At 43.9% G+C, this 19,993-nt stretch overlaps 2 protein-coding genes across 9 annotated transcripts in view; both read left to right on the top strand.

The window, feature by feature from the left end:
• The first annotated feature begins 6,863 nt into the window (after positions 1–6,863).
• On the top strand, positions 6,864–8,485 carry LOC134731964 (uncharacterized). The gene is made up of 2 exons (XM_063613688.1): positions 6,864–7,218; positions 8,111–8,485. Exons 1-2 carry the CDS (start codon positions 6,910–6,912, stop codon positions 8,483–8,485), a joined length of 684 nt encoding a protein of 227 aa, XP_063469758.1. The 5' UTR covers positions 6,864–6,909.
• The window catches only part of TMEM183A (transmembrane protein 183A), an 18,461-nt gene continuing 5,902 nt past the window's right edge, over positions 7,435–19,993 (top strand). For 2 of the 8 annotated variants that reach the window (XM_055233543.2, XM_055233539.2), the window contains exons 1-6: positions 7,435–8,672; positions 8,871–8,960; positions 9,727–9,894; positions 15,296–15,452; positions 16,649–16,829; positions 19,179–19,259. In XM_055233543.2, the coding sequence (XP_055089518.1) occupies positions 8,564–8,672; positions 8,871–8,960; positions 9,727–9,894; positions 15,296–15,452; positions 16,649–16,829; positions 19,179–19,259 (786 nt within the window). In that variant the 5' untranslated portion in view covers positions 7,435–8,563. Of the gene's footprint in view, positions 8,673–8,870; positions 8,961–9,726; positions 9,895–15,292; positions 15,453–16,648; positions 16,830–18,456; positions 18,617–19,178; positions 19,260–19,993 lie in introns of all 8 variants that reach the window. The other 6 variants (XM_055233542.2, XM_055233538.2, XM_055233544.2 and 3 more) reach the window with 5 other exon arrangements.

Raw genomic sequence — 19,993 nt, 5'->3', positions numbered from 1 at the left:
ACAGGAAATAATAAGTGTTGGCTAGGATGAACAAAAGTTGAAATCCTTATGCAGTTGGTGGAAATGTAAAATGGTGCAGTTGCTGTGGAAAACTGTATGGTGCTTCCTCAAAAAAATAGAAATAGAATTGTCACATGATCCAGTAATTCCACTGCTGGATGTATACCAAAAGAATTGAAAGCAAGGTCTTGAAATAATATTTGTGGACCCATATTTACAGCAGCATTGTTCACATTAGCAACTCAAATGTCCCTCAACAGATGCATGGGAAAACACAATGTGGTGCGTACATAAAATGGAACATTATTTAGCAAGAAAAAGAGATGAAGTTCTGATTCATACTACAGCATGAATGAAACTTGAAAATTCCCAGAGCTCTCAGCTAATTATAGTAACTGCAAGTAGAGTGTTTATAGCTAGCAATGGAACTCCATTTTTTTTTTTTTTAATCCTACAGAGCTCCTATGTTACCCGGGAGAAAGGAACGGAACAGGTATTCCCTGATAGAGGAAACAGTATAAAGATCCTAAGAGTTAGACTTGGGTCTGGACCCCAAAATTGACTGGATCATGAGGTGTGGGATTATGAAGCTGAGGAAGATTGTGTTCACCCCCCAACTCATTCTGGTCTGCCCTTGGGACGTGGTACTTGATCAAACCTCTTCAGTTAATGGCAATTCCTTCTTACCTGGCCCCATTGCATACTAAACCCTGGCCATGCCCCTTATAAATTAGCAATCTGATTCCCAAACTTTGTAAGGCTAATAATTTGCAAAAGCAAAAACAGCATTTATCTGGACTGATGCCCATCTTAAACAGAGTGGAATAGGGAAACACAGGTTATAGGAGGAGAAAAAAGAGCATTGTCACTGTGAGAGTGGCCAGAGAGATAATGAAGAGAGCTAAAAAAATGGAGTGTCATGGTGAAGATGATTTCAAGAAGGATGGGATCTCATAGATATATAAGAAAGAGGGGCCGGGCGCGGTGGCTCACGCCTGTAATCCCAGCACTTTGGGAGGCCGAGGCGGGCGGATCACGAGGTCAGGAGATCAAGACCATCCTGGCTAACACCGTGAAACCCCGTCTCTACTAAAAAAATACAAAAAAAATTAGCCGGGCGTGGTGGCAGGCGCCTGTAGTCCCAGCCACTCGAGAGGCTGAGGCAGGAGAATGGCGTGAATCCGGGAGGCAGAGCTTGCAGTGAGCCGAGATTGTGCTACTGCATTCCAGCCTGGGCGACAGAGCAAGACTCCGTCTCAAAAAAAAAAAAAAAAAAAAAAAGAAATATAAGAAAGAGAATGTAGAAACTGCAATGAAGAGGTCACTGGCTACCTTAAGAGTAGTTTCAATGGACAGGTGAATTTTGAAGCCCAAGTTTGGTGACACAAGAATTGTCTAGGTGCTGAAGAAACAAAGACGATGGGCAAAAGCTGTTCTTATTAGTCATGGTAGATAGGGGAGGGAGCAGTGTTTCTCATGGAGGTTTTCAGAACACAGTAGACTTGATGTTTGTAAATTAGAGAAAGGAGCCTATATGTGGGAAAAGTATATTCATTTCTGTGATTCCTGATGTGCAAATTTTTGTAGACTCAATTATCATCTACTGAGGCTATACTGCCCTCATGTGGTGCAGACTGCCCAGGAACTTTATTCTAAACTAGAAGTCTGCAAACTTGCTGTAAAGGGCCAGATAGCAAATATTTTCGACTTTGAGAATCATTCGGTCTTTGTCATAACTACGCCGTGTAGAGTGAAAGGAGCCACAGATAGCTCTTTGAGGAAGACGTGGTCCCAGCTGTGCCGGAACTCTGGTCCACCCGGTCCTGCAACTGACTCGCCGCTGTTCACTCTCCAGAGGAAATCGTGCCACAGACGCAGCTTTTAACAACATGAGAGGCCGGGCGCGGTGGCTCACGCTTGTAATCCCAGCACTCTGGGAGGCCGAGGCGGGCGGATCACGAGGTCAGGAGATCGAGACCACAGTGAAACCCCGTCTCTACTAAAAATACAAAAAATTAGCCGGGCATGGTGGCGGGCACCTGTAGTCCCAGCTACTCGGAGAGGCTGAGGCAGGAGAATGGCGTGAACCCGGGAGGCGGAGCTTGCAGTGAGCCGAGATCGCGCCACTGCACTCCAACCTGGGTGACAGAGCGAGACTCCGTCTCAAAAAAAAAAACAAAAACAAAAACAAAAAAACAACATGAGAAAGACATCCCTGGAACCACAAGTTAATTCACTGAATTAGAATTACCCTAACCGGTCAGGCGCGGTGGCTCACGTTTGTAGTTCCAGCACTTCAGCAGGCCGAGGCAGGTGGTGGATGACTTAAGCCCATGTTCAAGTCTAGCCCGGGCAATATAGGGAGACGTCTTCTCTACAAAAAATACAAAATTTATTCGGGCGTGGTGATGCGCACCTATGGTCCCAGCTACTTGGGGGGCTGAGGTGGGAGGATCTCTTGAGCCCAGGAGGTCGAGGCTGCAGTGAGCTGATATCGCGCTACTGAACTCCAGCCTAGGCGACAGAGTGAGACCCTGTCTCTAAAAATAAAATTACCCTAAATAGCCGCAACCTAACATCCCTGGAGCAGATGTGTGCTGACTTGATCAAAAGTGCAAAGGAAAATAATCTCAAAGTGAAAGGACCATTTTGGATCCCTACCAAGATTCTAAGAATCACTAAGAGAAAAACTCCTGTGGTGAAGGTTGTTTAAGACTTAGAAGAATCCAAGATAAATCCCCATAAGAATCCACAAGCGACTCGCTGACTGACACAGAACTTCTGAATTGCTGAATTGATTACTTCAATCAGTATTGAGCCAGGTGTTGAAGTCACCTCTGCACAGGATTAATCAATTTTTTAAAAGTGATTATCAGTTGGTTAAAAAAGAAAAAAAGTAGCCCCAGATAATACATAAATAGGTACGATTATTTCAATAAAACTTTATTTACAAAAAATATGTGGGGGTCAGATTTGGCCTGCAGCCTCTGGTTTCCTGGCCCTTGATCTAAACCTGTGTTCTCAATATTTGGATGGAACATTAAAGTTATCTGGGGATTATTTTTGTTTGTTTTGTTTTTAAGAGAATAACTCCTGGTCTTAAAGGATCCTACCTCCTCAGCCTCCAGAGTAGGTGGAACTACAGGTGTGGCCCACCAGCCTGGCCCTCTGGGGATTGTTTTAAAAATAATGTGAGTGCCCAGGGTACACCTTAGACTGATTGAATATGAAACTTTGGGTGTAGGGCCAGGTCACTAATACTTTATAAAATGCCACCACCAGGGAGGGAGTCCATTGTGCAGTCATGAATATGCTTCTAGTTTTTTTTTTTTTTTTTTTTTTTTTTTTTTGAGACGGAGTCTTGCTCTATCACCCAGGCTGGAGTGCAGTGGCCCGATCTCGGCTCACTGCAAGCTCTGCCTCCCGGGTTCACGCCATTCTCCTGCCTCAGCCTCTCCGAGTAGCTGGGACTACAGGCGCCCGCCACCACGCCCGGCTAATTTTTTTTGTATTTTTAGTAGAGACGGGGTTTCACTGTGGTCTCGATCTCCTGACCTCGTGATCCACCCGCCTCGGCCTCCCAAAGTGCTGGGATTACAAGCGTGAGCCACCGCGCCCGGCCCAAATATGCTTCTAGTTTTAAGTGCAGCCCACCTTTATTGAGTGCTTATTATGTGCCAGGTGCTGAGCTAAGAGCTTTCCGTATATTGTATTATCTCATTTAATCCTTAAAGCAACTCTATGAATTGGGAACCATTATTGAGCTCATCTTATAGATAAGGAAACTGAATTTTTGTGAGATTAAGTAATCTGCTCAAGGTCATGTAGCTATTAAGAGAAGAACAGTGATTCAAACTGAAAACATCTGCCTTTAGAGCCTGAGCTTCCCATTGCTAGGCTACTCTATTTGTTACTATTATTTTTAACTGAAAACCACTGAGAACTATGTGAATTGAACTATTTTTATCATATACTATATTTTATTTTTAAAATTTATTTTATAAAATAGAGATGGGGTCTCACTGTGTTGACCAGGCTGGTCTCAAACTCCTGGCCTCAAGCAATCCTCCTGCCTCGGCCTCCCAAAGTATTGGGATTACAGGGGTAAGCCACCACACCTGGCCATATACTATATTGTATTTTATTTTTTGCTTTTGCGACAGAGTCTCAGTCTGTCACCCAGGCTGGAGTGCAGTGGTGCAATCTCCTGGGCTCAAGTGATTCTCATGCCTCAGCCTCCCAAGTGGCTGGGACTACAGACGCCCGCTACAATGCCCAGCTGATTTTTGTATTTTTAGTAGAGATGGGGTTTCACCATGATGGCCAGGCCGGTCTTGAACTCCTGACCTCAGGTGATCTGGCAGCCTTAGCCTCCCAGAGTGCGGGGATTAGAGGTGTGAGCCACTGCGCATGGCATTAATATACTATATTTTAAATAAGGCAGGTAAAGTTAGTCACAAGCAATTTTCCCTAGATTTAATAAATGCAATAAATGCACTTTTTCTAGTGCCACAGCTTTTTTTTTTTTTTTTTTTGAGATGGAGTCTCACTCTGTCACCAGGCTGGAGTGCAGTGGCGCGATCTTGGCTCACTGCATTCTTCTTATGAATCAGATTCTTCTCAGACCTTTTCCACAGCTTTAGCACATCATAGAAATTCATTGTTTAAGTACACTTTCAGTTTGTCTTCTGTTACAGGTTTTCTCTATCTTAGTTTGACTCCACATGTACTTACTGTTACACGCATCCGTATAAGAGACCACCTGAGCAGGCTTAGTGTGAGCAACAAGGCTGTTTATTGACTTGGGTGCAAGTGGGCTGGGTCCAGGAAAGGAGTCAGCAAAGTGTGGTGGGATTATCATTGGTTCTTATAGGTTTGGGATAGGCTGTGGAGTTAGGAGCAATTTTTGTGGGCAGAGGATGGATGTTACAAAATACATTCTCAAGGGCCGGGGGAGGATGTTACCAAGTACATTCACAAAGGCAGGGAGGATGTTACAAAGTACATTCACAAGGGCAGAGAGGACGCATTGTCACAGGGCCGGGAGGAATGTTACAAAGCACATTCACAAGGATAGGGAATATCACAAAGTACATTATCACAAGGGTGGGGGAAATGTCACAATGGCTTGACCATGGTGCGGCCAGCTCAGAGGAACTTACACTTAGACTACTAATATTAATCAAAGGCAAAAGTTCAGTATGACTCTTTTAATCTTAGAGGCAGTATAAGACAGTGGTTTTTATTTTTATTTCTTATTTTTATTTAACAGAGATGGTGTCTCACTATGGTGACAAGGATGGTATCGAACTCCTGGCATCAAGTGATCCTCCCATCTCTACCACTCAAAGTGCTGGGAGCCACTGCACCTGGACAAGACAGTGTTTTTTCCTGCCTCAGCCTCCCAAGTGGCTGGGACTACAGACATGTGCCAGCATGCCTGACTAATTTTTTTTTTTTTTCGTATTTTTAGTAGAGATGGGGTTTTACGATGTTGGCCAGGGTGGTCTCGAACTACTGACCTCAAGTCATCCACCTGCCTCGGCCTCCCAAAGTGAACAGTGTTGTTTTTATATATGAACTTTGGAGATAGTCTGAATTCTAACCCTGCCACTTGTATGTTAGGTACTAACTAGTCTTAGCATTTTAATAAACTAGAAGGGTTGCCTTCCTTCTGACTCTATGTATTCTGTCCTCATGCAGTAGAAGCAAAAAGGAATCAGTCACCTAAGGTGTTTTCAAATAACAACTACCACAACTTTTTCACCACTATAATAACAGCTGAGAGGCTTACTATGTGCTATTTTTAATGCTTTTTATGGGTTAATTCAATTAATTATTTCAATAACCCAGTGAAGCAGGTGTTTTTATTATCTGAAATTTACAGGCGGGAAACTGAGGTTCAAAGAGGTTAAGTAACTTTTCCAAGGTCACATAGATAATAAATGGCAGAGGGAAGTTTTGAATGCAAGCAAGTCTGACTTCACAAGCTGCACTCTTGACTACTTTCAAAATATTGCTTTTTTATACTAAACTGCCTTCAGTAGGAAATCCCACTGTCATGTATTTATTCAAACTGAAGGGATACTTTTCCAATACCTCCAAAGCAATGATTCCCAGGCTTTAGGGTTTCATAGGCTATTAAAATTTAAAAGAAAATTATGACAACCAACATAGATTTGCGATCTTTAAGTTTTCAAGATAAAGGAACCTTAAAAAGCAAACACCTCCTGTGATCATTTACTATTAATGCAAAATAAATAACAATTTTTTTTTTTTTTTGAGATGGAGTCTCGCTCTGTCACCCAGGCTGGAGTGCAGTGGTGCGATCTCAGCTCACTGCAACCTTCGCCTCCTGGGTTCAAGCTATTCTCCTGCCTCAGTCTCCCAAGTAGTTGGGACTAGTCGCCTGCCACCATGCCTGGCTAATTTTTGTTTTTGTTTGTTTGTTTTTTAGTAGAGACGGGGTTTCACCATGTTGGCCAGGCTGATCTCGAACTCCTGCCCTTGTGATGCACCCACCTCGGCCTCCCAAAGTGCTGGGAGTACAGGTGTGTGCCACCGTGCCGGGTCTAAAGGACAGTTTATTTTTTTTATTTTTATTTATTTATTTATTTTGAGACGGAGTCTTGCTCTTTCGCCCAGGCCAGAGTGCAGTGGCGCGATCTCGGCTCACTGCAAGCTCCGCCTCCCGGGTTCACGCCATTCTCCTGCCTCAGCCTCTCCGAGTAGCTGGGACTTCAGGCGCCCGCCACCACGCCTGGCTAATTTTTTGTATTTTTAGTAGAGACGGGGTTTCACTGTGGTCTCGATCTCCTGACCTCTTCATCCGCCCGCCTCGGCCTCCCAAAGTGCTGGGATTACAAGCGTGAGCCACCGCGCCCGGCCATCTGCGATAGTTTTTCATGGATGCTTCTAGTAGTTTTTTGGAGGGATGGTGTGTTAGGAACAAACTGCCCCAAAAAGCTTCTTGGTACTGCCGATACTTCCCCCCAAACCTCTCCGTGCTGCCCACCCCTCCCCCTAATGCTCTGCAACTCTTCTCCTTCCCCCAGGCCTCTTTACACTTCTAAGTCCTTACGAAGCCAGCAGACTTCACTTATCAGACCTTGCTGCAATAAACAAACCCCAATTACAAATCATCTGGACCGCACAGGGGGAGGTGATGGGAAGCATAAACAAACTTTACCTACACCCTCCTGTAATACACGTCACAAGGTAATATGTGGCAAAATTAACCAGCAAACAACCCCAGGGTCTCTCTCCCCCATATAAACCCCTCATTTTGTAAGCTCAGGGGTGCCTCATCTGTCTGTGGTGGAGCAGCCGTCAGGTTAATAAACTTTCTCGGCTGACCTTGGGTCTCTCTCTCGTCCTTTCTCTCGGCTAACCTTATATGGTGATAGATTGAAACTTTTTTTTTTTTTTTGAGACGGAGTCTTGCTCTGTCTCCCAGGCTGGAGTGCAGTGACGCGATCTCAGCTCACTGCAAACTCCGCCTCCCGGATTCATGCCATTCTTCCGCCTCAGCCTCCCCAGTAGCTGGGACTACAGGCGCCCGCCAACCACGCCCGGCTAATATTTTGTATTTTTAGTAGAGACAGGGTTTCACCGTGTTAGCCACGATGGTCTCGATCTCCTGACCTCGTGATCCGCCAGCCTCGGCCTCCCAAAGTACTGGGATTACAGGTGTGAGCCACCGCGCCCGGCCGATTGGAAACTTTTAAGAACTCCTCCTATTTTGAGAATTCAGAAATTTATTTATAGCTTTCTTTTTTTTTTTTGAGACGGTGTCTCGCTCTGTCACCCAGGCTGGAGTGCAGTGGCGCGATCTCGGTTCACTGCAAGCCCCGCCTCCCGGGTTCACGCCATTCTCCTGCCTCAGCCTCTCCGAGTAGCTGGGACTACAGGCGCCCGCCACCACGCCCGGCTAATTTTTTGTATTTTTAGTAGAGACGGGATTTCACCATGGTCTCGATCTCCTGACCTCGTGATCCGCCCGCCTCGGCCTCCCAAAGTGCTGGGATTACAAGCGTGAGCCACCGCGCCCAGCCTATTTATAGCTTTCGTAAAATAGAGTGAAGACTCTTACAGACCTATGTTACATTAGCAGGCGCTCAATCTTTGTGGTCCCAGAGAGAGCACGGAGATGACAGCGTATATGCATTTTGGTGCTGACGTGGACCTGGAGTGTGGACAGAGGAGTTACCAAGAAGAATCCCAGAGACCAGGATGTAAACTCTCAATTCTAATCAACACAGGTGTGGGCTCCGGGTCTGAGACACCATTCATCTCACACGAGGTATGGCGATATCCGACACCACCCAGTACAACAGCTCTCTCTCCACCTGAAACCCGGACCCAGCTTGATTCGCGGGTACCGGATGATGACGTATCCTTGCACCTCGCGATGATTGGTTGGCGTAGAGGGGCGTCGTCCGTCAACGCAACTCGGAACCCCGACCTATGTTATCGCGAGAGTTAGCGGCCTCCGGTGTGGGATGGCCGCGGAGCCGGGCGGAGCTGGCCTGCGGCTCCCGGGGCCGGCTCTCCGGCCGGAGACATGGCCCGGGGGCCCGGCCCGCTAGGCAGGCCTCGCCCCGATACGGTCGCCATGCCCAAGAGAGGAAAGCGACTCAAGTTCCGGGCCCACGACGCCTGCTCCGGCCGAGGTGGGCGAGGGGGACAGGGGCCCTGAAACATTTTGGGGCTGGCGGCTGGGAGGGGGCTGGACTGTGCCGAGGTGAGCGCTCGCCTGCCCGCGGCTGGAGGGCGGCTCGGTCCGGGGGCCTGCAGCGAGGTGGAGGTCTTGGCGGGGAAGAAGCTGACGAGAGAAGGCCTCTTCCTTGAGGGTTGGTGGTGTGTTGCAGTGACCGTGGCGGATTACGCCAACTCGGATCCGGCGGTCGTGAGGTCTGGACGAGTCAAGAAAGCCGTAGCCAACGCTGTTCAGCAGGAAGGTAAGCTTTGCGCGAGCCTTTAAAGACTCATGCCGCGAAGACAGAACTAGGCATTTTATTTTCTGTTTTTCTTGCAGTCCTTTAGTCGTCTTTCTGTAACCGTGTTTGCTTTTGTCAGTGTTAACTTACGTATTGGGGGTGGAGGAGGATTAATCAAGAGTAGCAGTTTCTGTAGCAGAAATATTTTCTTTCTTTCTTTGCATTTAAAAACATGTTTGCATACTCTTTAGTTTCTACTGCATTCTTCTTGGTTATTAATCTCTTTGCTGTAGTTCACATGTTTTACTTTGCAGTTTGCTTCCTTGTTTAATAACCTTGGAGTGTTCTTTTCCTTTTCCTGTGTTTCTCTTGCTTTCAGTCTGTTTACTCATGGGTCTGAGACTTGTGTTTTATGACACCTATTCCCTCCAGCTCAGGACCAGGGTTAAATTGGATTCAATTTGTCTCAAACATTTCTCTGTAGACCTTATGAGAATACAAATCAGCTTTTATCCTGCAGGGTTTATAGTGGAAAAATTGTGCACACCTTTTTTCTTCAGGGCTGAAAAAAGGAGTTTCTGCAACTTTGGTGTCAGTTTGCCTATTGCTTTCCTTTTTTTTTTTGTATTTAAAATACTAAATTTTTTTTTGGTGACAGATTCTTGCCTTTCTCTCTCAACGATGTTTTTTCCCCCCTTTCCTGAATGGATGCTGATACCTTGGCTAAGTTGTTTGTATTTCTGGGTGGAGCTGTCTGCCATCTCATTCTCCTCTTATTTTCTTCTAGTAAAATCTCTTTGTGGCTTGGAAGCCTCTCAGGTTCCTGCAGAGGAAGCTCTTTCTGGGGTTGGTGAGCCCTGTGACATCATCGACAGCAGTGATGAGATGGATGCTCAGGAGGAAAGCATTCATGAGAGAACTGTCTCCAGAAAAAAGAAAAGCAAGAGACACAAAGGTATGGAGCTTGCTCTCTTTTGGTTTATTAGACTTGCCTGTGGTGACAAATTGAAGGTGTTACTTTCCTAGTAGTACAGGAAGAGATATAAGAGGTGATACCAGGAGAGTTTAAAGAAAACTTGGCTCTCCATAAGAACCTTGGTAGTGGGACAGGATTTAATACACCTGGGCTTTCTTTTTTCTTTTTGCTTTTGTCTGAATTCGAGAGGGAAAGAGATTAGTACGTGTTAGTACAGTTCTGGAGCTGTGAACTGGACTATAGTAGCCCTTCATTGAGAACATGTTATTATCAGGTAAAAACCCATATGGCAATGTGAAAATAAAAGGCCTTTGCACTTCTGGATTTCTGAATGTGTAAGGAAGCAGAGATGTAACAAAAAAATTTTTTCCGAAATATGTGGATTTTATGTTACTAGTTTTGTTACACACAAACATAGACATTATCATGGGCTTTTAAGTGCTCTACAGTTAGTAATGTCTGCTTTATGTCTAATAAGTACTGTGGGAAATATAAAAGTAGGTGATTTTTTTTATATCCTAATGGCAATGAAATGTACACAAATGAAACAAAGAATAATAAACTGATGATATATAAAGTGCCAAACCATCATTCAGATTCTGGATTTTCCTCCAGACGTAATGAGTCAGAATCTCTTGGGGTGGAACTCAGAATTTTTTTTTTTTTTTTGAGACATGGTTTTGGTCTCTTGCCTAGGCTGGAGTGTAGTGGCAAGATCATGGCACACTGCAGCCTTGACTTCCCAGGCTTAAGCGATCCCCCCCATCTTAGCCTTTTGAGTAGCTGGGACTACAGGTGCTATGTCATCATGCCTGCTAATTTTTTCTATTTTTTGTAGAGACAGGGGTCTCACTATGTTGCCTAGGCTGGTTTTGAGCTCCTGGGCTCAAGCAGTCCACCCACCTTGGCCTCCCAAAGTGCTGAGATTATAGGCGTAAGCTACCATGCTTAGCCCAGAATTTTTAGAGCTAAAGTGGTTCTGATGATCAGCAACGTTTAGGTGAAAGCTGATAAATAATGGTGAGGCCAGGCGTGGTGGCTCACACTTGTAATCCCAACACTTTGGGAGGCTGAGGTGGGCAGATCACAAGGTCAGGAGTTCGAGACCAGCCTGGCCAATATGGTGAAACCCTGTCTCTACTAAAAATATAAAAATTAGCTGGGCGTGGTGGTGTGCACCTGTAGTCCCAGCTACCTGGGAGGCTGAGGCAGGAGAATCGCTTGAACCTGGGAGGCGAAGGTTGCAGTGAGCCAAGATTGCATTGTGCCACTACATCTCCAGCCTGGTGACAGAGCAAGACTCCGTCTCAAAAAAAAAAAAAAAAAAAAAAGTAAATGATATATGTATTTTTGGTCTCAGATTTACCAGCACTTTCACCTGTACCTGAGAATCAGATAATAAATATTTTTATTTTTATTTTATTTATTTTTTTTTTGAGACAGAGTCTCGCTCTGTCGCCCGGGCTGGAGTGCAGTGGCGCAATCTCGGCTCACTGCAAGCTCCGCCTCCCGGGTTCACGCCATTCTCCTGCCTCAGCCTCTGAGTAGCTGGGACTACAGGCGCCCGCCACCGCGCCCGGCTAATTTTTTTGTATTTTTTAGTAGAGACGGGGTTTCACCATGGTCTCGATCTCCTGACCTCGTGATCCGCCCGCCTCGGCCTCCCAAAGTGCTGGGATTACAAGCGTGAGCCACCGCGCCCGGCCAATATTTTTATTTGTTAAAGTATATTGAAATAATAAGTTAATGAAATTAATGGTATGATTGCTTTGGAATTATTCTAGTTATTGGTAGTCATATCCCTGTTTTTCAGGGTCCCAAAATTAATACAGGTTAAGCATTCCAAATCTGAAAAGCTCCAAAATTTGAAATTTTTGGAGCACTGACGTGATGCTGAAAGGAAATGCTTATTGGAGCACTTTGGATTTCTGATTTTTGATTAGGGCTGCTTGACCAATAAGTACAGTCAAGATATTCCAAAATGCGGGAAAAGCCAAAATCTGAAACACTACTGGTCCTGAGCATTTCTGATAAGGGATACTCAACCAGTATTGACATTCTTCATACTTCTTTGTCCTTAATTTTTCACTTGAAATCGCTACTTATCACCATTCTATTAGGGATTTATCTTGTTGTTGTTTTGGACTCGTTCCACAGAATGGCTTAGACTTAAAACAAAAAATTGAGATAAAATTTATTCCTTTAAAGTGTACAATTCGGTGGTTTTAGCATATTCAGAGTTGTGCAACCATCAACATGGTCTAAGTTTAGAACATTTCCATTACTCTAAAAAGAAACCCCATACTTATTAGCATCCCTTCTCATTCCAAACCCTCCTCCAGCCCTTGGAAACCGCTAATCTGCTTTCTGTCTCTACAACTTTACCTATTCTGACATTTCATGTAAATGGAATCATACAATATATAGTCTTTTGCATGTAGCTTCTTTCATTTAGCATAATGTTTTCAAGGTTCATCCATACTATGCATGTATAAGTATCTCATTCTTTTTTATTCCTTTTTATTTGGCTGCTATGAATAATGCTGCTCTGAACATTCATGGACAAGTTTTTCTGTGGACATAGGTTTTTTCAGTTTTGGTTAGATAGGAGTGAAATTGCTGGATTATACAGAAACTCTATGTTTAACTTTTTGAGGAATTGCCAAACTGTTTTCCAAAGTGCTTGCATCGTTTTATGTTTCCACCAGCAGTGTATAAGAGTTCCAGTTTCTCTATATCCTTATCAACACTTGTTACTGTCTGACTTTTTAAATTATAGTGGATGTGGATTGGTATCTATCTCCTTGTGGTTTTGATTTGCATTTCCCTGATGGCTAATGATATTTGCCCATTTTTAAATTGGGTTATCTTCTTATTATTATTTTTTTATTTTTTGAGATGGAGTTTTGCTCTTGTTGACCAGGCTGGAGTGCAATGGCGTGATTTCGGCTCACCGCAACCTCTGCCTCCCGGGTTCAAGCGATTCTCCTACCTCAGCCTCCCGAGTAGCTGGGATTACAGGCATGCGCCACCACGCACAGCTGATTTTTTGTAATTTTTAGTAGAGATGGGATCTCTCCATATTGGTCAGGCTGGTCTCGAATTCCAGACCTCTCCGGTGATCCACCCACCTTGGCCTCCCAAAGTGTTGGGTTTACAGGTGTGAGCCACTTATCAGATACATGATTTGTGGCTTACAGGCTTTTAACCATAATTCATATTTTACTTCCTTATTCTACTTTACCTCCATTAGGTTTCTCCATTCCATCAGACTGGTCTTTTTTTTTTTTTTTTTGAAATTTCTTTTTATTTTATTGTTTCAGCAGATATAATGTATTTTTCTTTTTTTTTTAATGAAACATGTAGAAGAAGAGAGAATAGTCTGATTATAACTCCATATAACTATTACACGGCTTCAACAATGATCAACTCATGGCTATTAAAAATTTTTTTTTTCCTCTTTCTTTTTTTAATTACCATTTTGTTTTTATATGCTGTCAACTCACAGCCATTTTTACTTCAACCATTACTCCCCCACTCCATCACAGACACACACACACACACACACGGTTATTTTGAAACAATTTCCAGATATACCATCATCATCTCTGTAAATATTTTAGTAGTTATCTTTTTTAAAATACCATTATCACATCTAAAAGATTTAACAGTAATTCTCAATGTTACTAAAATCTTGTTAGACTTTTCTGTTTACTGTTCTCACGTTTTGCTTTTCTGAGTCCCTTGGTTTCATGTTAGCACTTACTCACTTGACATGCTTTTCCTCTTAACCTATGCCTATCAAAATTCTTCATGTCCTTCATGACTTATCTCCATGAAGCTTTCATTTACTGATTCGATTTCCTTTGTTTTGAAAGCTCTTAATAATTATGTATAAAACACTGACAGTTCTTCATTATTTACTAAATTTTGTCTCTAAAGACAGAAAATTTGTAATAGCACTCTGCTTTGTAAAAGTCCTTAGGGGTCTCAGTAGAGGAAATTTTTGTTTGTTTTTTTTGGTTTTTCTTTTGGTTTTTTGAGACAGGGACTCTGTTGCCTGGCTGGATTGCAGTGGTGCAGTCATGGCTCACTGCAGCCTTGACATCCTGGGCTTGATTGATCCTCGCACCTCAGCCTCCTGAGTAGCTGAGACTACAGGCATGCACCACCATGGCTGGCTAATTTTTAAGTTTTTTGTAGAGACTGTGTTGCCCAAGCCAATCTCGAACTCCTGGGCTCAAGCCATCCTCCCACCTTGGCCTCCCAAAGTGTTGAGATTACAGGCATGAGCCACTGCACTCAGCCACAATAGAGGAAATTTTAATAGTCGTTTGCCTTCTCTTTCAAAGAGAGAAGAGGTAATGTGGGAGAAAGTGGGGCCTCGACATGGTAGACTGTGTCTTGCATGATTACTGGAGATTATAAGAAGGATAAGAATTAGAAAAGATGATGATGTTTTAGACATATTGGGTCTCTGTTGTGAAGAACCTAACCAGATAACCTGGTCTAATCATAGAGCTGTAGGAAGCAGTTAGCTAGAAAAGCAGGGGCAACTTTGGGGAGATGGCATAGGGGCTTTTTCCCCAGGAAGGAAGAAAGCTGGTCATTTTAGGATAGTTCTATGACTAGGTTTGAAATAAGGGTTAGGGTTAGGATTAGCTCAGATTCAGGTATCTTTACAAAGCATGTGTATTACCTGAACCTGAGAAGTATAGTGGACATCAAGGTCAAGAGAATTAATGCTAATGAGTTCTGAAGAAGGAAGAGATAGGGACGCCTTTTTTTTTTTTTTTGAGATAGAGTTTCACTCTGTCCCCCAGGCTGGAGTGCAGTGGCATGATCTTGGCTTACTGCATCCTCCCTCTCCTGGGTTTAAGCAGTTCTCTGCCTCAGCCTCCCAAGTAGCTGTGGTGAAACCCCCATCCCTACCAAAAATACAAAAATTAGCTGGGTGCGGTGGAGCATGCCTGTAGTCCTAGCTACTCTGGTGGCTGAGGCATGAGAATCGCTTGAACCCAGGAGGCGGAGGTTGTACTGAGCTGAGATTGCACCACTGCATTCTAGCCTGGGCACCACTGCATTCCAGCCTGGGCAACAGAGTGAGACTGTCTCAAAAAAAAAAAGTTAAACTTCAAAACGGTATTGCCAGTAGTTGTTAAATAAAGGCCTTAAGAACAAAACCTATTTTCTTGGGCAACAGGAGGTAAAAGTTTCCAGCAGCTAAGGATGAGCAGGAAATGATAAATTTGAGGGGTTTCCTTGGACGTATTTAAAACCATTTTCTTAACTGTGCAATCCTTGGGAGAAATGAAATGATCGAGTATCTTTAGATATGTGTGTAGAAGATCAAAGATGATTCTTTTTTCTGTTTCAGAAGAACTGGACGGGGCTGGAGGAGAAGAGTATCCCATGGATATTTGGCTATTGCTGGCCTCCTATATCCGTCCTGAGGACATTGTGAATTTTTCCCTGATTTGTAAGAATGCCTGGACTGTCACTTGCACTGCTGCCTTTTGGACCAGGTTGTACCGAAGGTGCGACCACAGAGAGCTCACTCTTCTATCTGTGTAGCTGATTTCATTACTGTTTGTGATTTGGAGGTACTCACTGGATGGTGACCTCTTTTCACTTTCTCTACTCCATGTCTGGGCATGACCCAGCTTTGGACTCCTTGAGCCCCTCTCTAATGTAAATTTGATATTATTAATTATCCAGGTAATTGTCTTCCGTGTGTTTGCCTCCTTCCCCACTCCAGTATCCACTTTTAGCAAAACGTCCTGCTTCAAGTCCCAGAGAGAAGAGTCTTTGACTTTTCTTCAGAGGCTTATTTTAGCTAGAATGTTCAAAGCTACAGATGCCTATCTGCTTATCTTTCCAGCTGGATTAGGTGTTGCTTAGATTTGCTAGTTGTCTTTAAGTATTACACAGTTTTTGTATTTATGCAGCCTTATGTATAGTTGTAGTGGTGAGTAGTAGGTAAATTATGTGATTAGTAAAAGGGCTAGTTTTTTTTTTTGAGACGGAGTCTTGCTCTTTAGCCCAGGCTGGAGTGCAGTGGCGCAATCTCGGCTCACTGCAAGCTCCGCCTCCCGGGTTCACGCCATTCTCCTGCCTCAGCCTCTCCAAGTAGCTGGGACTACAGGCGCCCGCCACCACGCCCGGCTAATTTTTTGTATTTTTTAGTAGAGACGGGGTTTCACTGTGGTCTCGATCTCCTGACCTTGTGATCCGCCCGCCTCGGCCTCCCAAAGTGCTGGGATTAGAAGCGTGAGCCACTGCGCCCGGCCTAGTTTTTGATGCTAGGTGTGGAAGTGTAGTGACAATTGTAAACTGTCAGGCTGTGGTGGGAAGGAATGTTGAAGTAGAAAGGAGTAGAGAACTCATTTTGAGATCTGACTGGAGAACCTGGTGGCTCTTCTCCAGTATAGGTTCCTCCAGGATAGGTTCTTTTTGAGCAGCTAAAGCATAATATACTGAAACCAATTCAGAGTTTGCTCTTTTGTTCAGTGAATACGTGAGGGCTTCAACTTTAAAAATGGATGGAGAACTGCAGGATTACAAGGCAAAAACATAAAAGTCACCAAGAGGTCAAGTAGCGCTGGGGACAAGCTACCTACTGGCCAGTGGAATAGTGCAGTAAAGTTCATACAGAGACCAGGAGTCTTAGAAAACTGACCTGGAGCAGGAGAGACAGGTCACATATTGGTAGGAGTAATGTGTCGTGTTTCAGGCACTACACGCTGGATGCTTCCCTCCCTTTGCGTCTGCGACCAGAGTCAATGGAGAAGCTGCGCTGTCTCCGGGCTTGTGTGATCCGATCTCTGTACCATATGTACGAGCCATTTGCTGCTCGAATCTCCAAGAATCCAGCCATTCCAGAAAGCACCCCCAGCACATTAAAGAATTCCAAAGTAAGTGAGAATTTGTGTTGGGGTTTGACTAATGGACTCTTGTATGGTAGGCCTGTTATCGTGGCTTGTCTCCAACTTCCTTGATGGGGAGGGATGTAGGTCCCAGGCTGCTAGGGGACTGATGTAAACTTTCAGGGCTCAGAGATTTCGCTTCTCCAAGACCTTTCTGCTGTGCTGGCTGGCTTATCTTATACTTACCTTAAAGCTTTCCGGTGCTTTTAGTGTATTCCTTATTCTTTTTATTTTAATTTATTTTCATACGTTGTACATTGGACCACTCTAGATATCATGGTTTTGATGGCTTGGGCTAGGAAGAGCATAACTCAAATGGTAGATGTATGCTGTAATTTTTAAGAGGGGCTTTAAATCACGGTACAGAGGTATAACATGAACATCTCACTATTTTTCTCTTTCTAATGCAACCTTGACATCAGGGATTCCCCTTTATTGTTGACCTCCTTAAGGATTCTGGTGTAGACTTGACTTCTGTAGCATTTGGAAGTGCCCTTTGCCAGGCTATTGCCAGGCCCTGGTAGGTCATCTCATAGACTATAAGGTACCCTGATTCATAAACCTTAGTTCTCTCAAGTTCTTTCTGTGTTCTAGGCTCTTTTTATCTCAGGATTTCCCTGATATTTTATATTCATATATTTATATTCAAGTTTCTGTCATTCTTCTGATTTGTAAATATGTCTACTAGCCTTTGGTCCATTCTCTCTTTTTCTCCTACCTGATGAAATTACTAAATCACCTTTGCCAAACAAGGTTACTCTGTTCCTACCCCAAATCTGATGTTCCATAGCATTTCCCATTCTCTTGTAGTTTGTTTTTATGGTATTGCACATTATATAATGATTCTTCTCCCCTAGTTTAGCTCTAGGGTGATCATATTCTACCTAATACATATTAATTAAAAGGGTACTATTGATTTCAAGATTATCGAGGTTCCCCCCCCAGCCTTGTAAACTGAGGTGGTCAGGGCCATTGGCTGAGCTCAATTTAATATCATGCTAACTGGTGGATTTAGAGAAGTAGTAGAATGCCAGGAGAGTAGGATTTCACCCAGCAGCTGCTTCTGCTTGTAATATGAGTGGACAGTGTATCTTCTCACATTTACAGTGTCCCTTACCCCCAAAACATTTGATAGTATCATATTAACTGTGGTGAGCATGGGGATCATCCCAAAGTTAGCCATGCCAGGAGTGAAATAATTGCTGGGAGCAGAGCAGCATTGGGCAAACTCCTCATGCTTGACACATCTTAGCGGCTCCAGTGCACAATGCAAGTGCTACTGCCTAAATTCTAAAATACCCCTATCTTCATATTCTTGTCATTGTCTATTAATTTTTTTAAAGTGGACTGTAAAAAGCCAAAGTAGAATGAAAACTAAGGTCTTAATCCAGATAGTAAGCCCAGGCCACCTGGCTGCTGCTTTTGTGCCTTGTTAGAGATCTTCTGAAGAGGGTGTGGGGCCTGCAGTGGCAGGTAGCCCATGCATGGCCTTGCCACTTGTATACCCATGATTGCGTGGCATTCAGGGAGTTGCCAGCATGCCTAAAGGAAGTTGTCCCATGTTCCTGGACTCCAGCTTTTCGTATTTGATTCCCCCTCTCTCTCTTTTCAGTAGCATAGCTTTGTGGGACACTGGAGCCGTTGTGATGGCAGCAGAAATGTTTTCCCCTTAAAGCCAAGCCCATTAATTTTGATGGAACAGCAGGACGTACAGGGCATGTCTGAAGGGCAGGACAGCTGGCACGGCGGACGACCCACCCCTTATCCCCTGGGAGGTACTTCACTTCTTGTGCTTAACCCTAGCTGTAGTCTGACTTTCACTGAGGGGCTTATTCTAGACAGAATTCAGCCTAGCTCTGTAGTTTCCTTACTGGCTGTCTGCTCCCAGAAGGTCCTGAGCAGTTTGCTTCTATTATAGGGCCAGCCCTGTCTGCCTACCTTATGGCCTTGTATCATCTTGCCTGGTGGCTGCTGGCTTTCCTTACATTTTAATGTGGAGGATTAGCCTGCTGAATCAGAGAGGATGCCCCAGTCTCTAGATACCATGTTTCTGTCTTTGAAGATAAGAACAATAGGAGTTGATGTCAGTAGCCTCTGAGGTTGACTTATATTGGTCCCTCCTGTCCTTATTGAACAGCCCTGGGATTGTCCGTTTTTATGTTGCACCAGTGTCAACTTGGGGGTCTATCTGTGCCAAAGTAAAATCTCAGCATTGGGACCGTGGCTGGCTTTAGAGCTGTCAAACAGAAAGGTTTTTGATGATTATTTTGGTTGTAGTGTATTTTGATTTTTTTCTTTTTCTTTTTCTCGGTTTATTTTATTTTTACTTTCTTATAGTGCTTACTTTTCTGGTGCAGAAAGATTGTTGGGAACAGACAGGAACCAATGTGGGAATTCAACTTCAAGTTCAAAAAACAGGTATGTGGTCTTCTCTTTGTTTTTCAGATAATACCTTGTTCTAAGAGATTTCCCTAGGTATCTTTCTTAGTCTGTTTGTGCTGCTATAACAGTACCACAGATTCTGGGTAACTTAAAAAAGAACAGAACTTTATTTCTTAACAGTTCTGGAGGCTGGGAAGTCCAAGATCAAGGTGCTTGCAGGTTTGGTGTTTGGTGAGGGCCTGGTCCCTTTGCTTCCAAGATGGTGTCTGATTGCATCCGTCAGAGGGGAGGAACACTTTGTCCTCACATGGTGGAAGGTGGAATGCCAAAAGGGGCTGAACCTGGTGTGAAGACTCTCTTATAAAGGCCTTAATCCCATTCATGAGGGAGGGCCTCCCCAGTAGGTCACCTCCTAAAGGCCCTACCTCTTAATACTATTGTGTTGGAGATTAAGTGTCCACATGAATTTTGGAGGAGACACAAACATTCAAATCATAACACCAGGCATGAAATTGCCTTACTAAAATCAAACAGTGTACAGCCTAAAAATCCAAAATCTGAAATGCCTCATAATCTGAAACTTTCTGAGTGTCAACATGATGCTCAAAGGAAATGCCTATTGGAGCATTTTGGATTTTGGGTTTGTGGATTTCAGATGCTCAACTGGTATAATGCAAATATTCCAAAATCTGAAAATATCGGGAACACTTCTGGCCCCAAGCGTTTCGGATAAGGGATACTCCACCCGAAATGCCGTGAAAACAAAAGGT

Source organism: Symphalangus syndactylus, chromosome 19 (genome assembly GCF_028878055.3).
Source record: "Symphalangus syndactylus isolate Jambi chromosome 19, NHGRI_mSymSyn1-v2.1_pri, whole genome shotgun sequence".
Taxonomy (NCBI): Eukaryota; Metazoa; Chordata; class Mammalia; order Primates; family Hylobatidae; genus Symphalangus; species Symphalangus syndactylus.
Note: the sequence above shows the minus strand (reverse complement) of the source record. Positions and strands in the feature narration are given on the sequence as shown.

Coding starts and splice junctions, on each gene's coding strand:
- LOC134731964 (XM_063613688.1), top strand. CDS start 6,910: ATGCTTCTAGTAGTTTTTTGGAGGGATGGTGTGTTAGGAACAAACTGC. Junction 7,219..8,110: donor CCTGTAATACACGTCACAAG/GTAATATGTGGC, acceptor ATGTTACATTAG/CAGGCGCTCAATCTTTGTGG.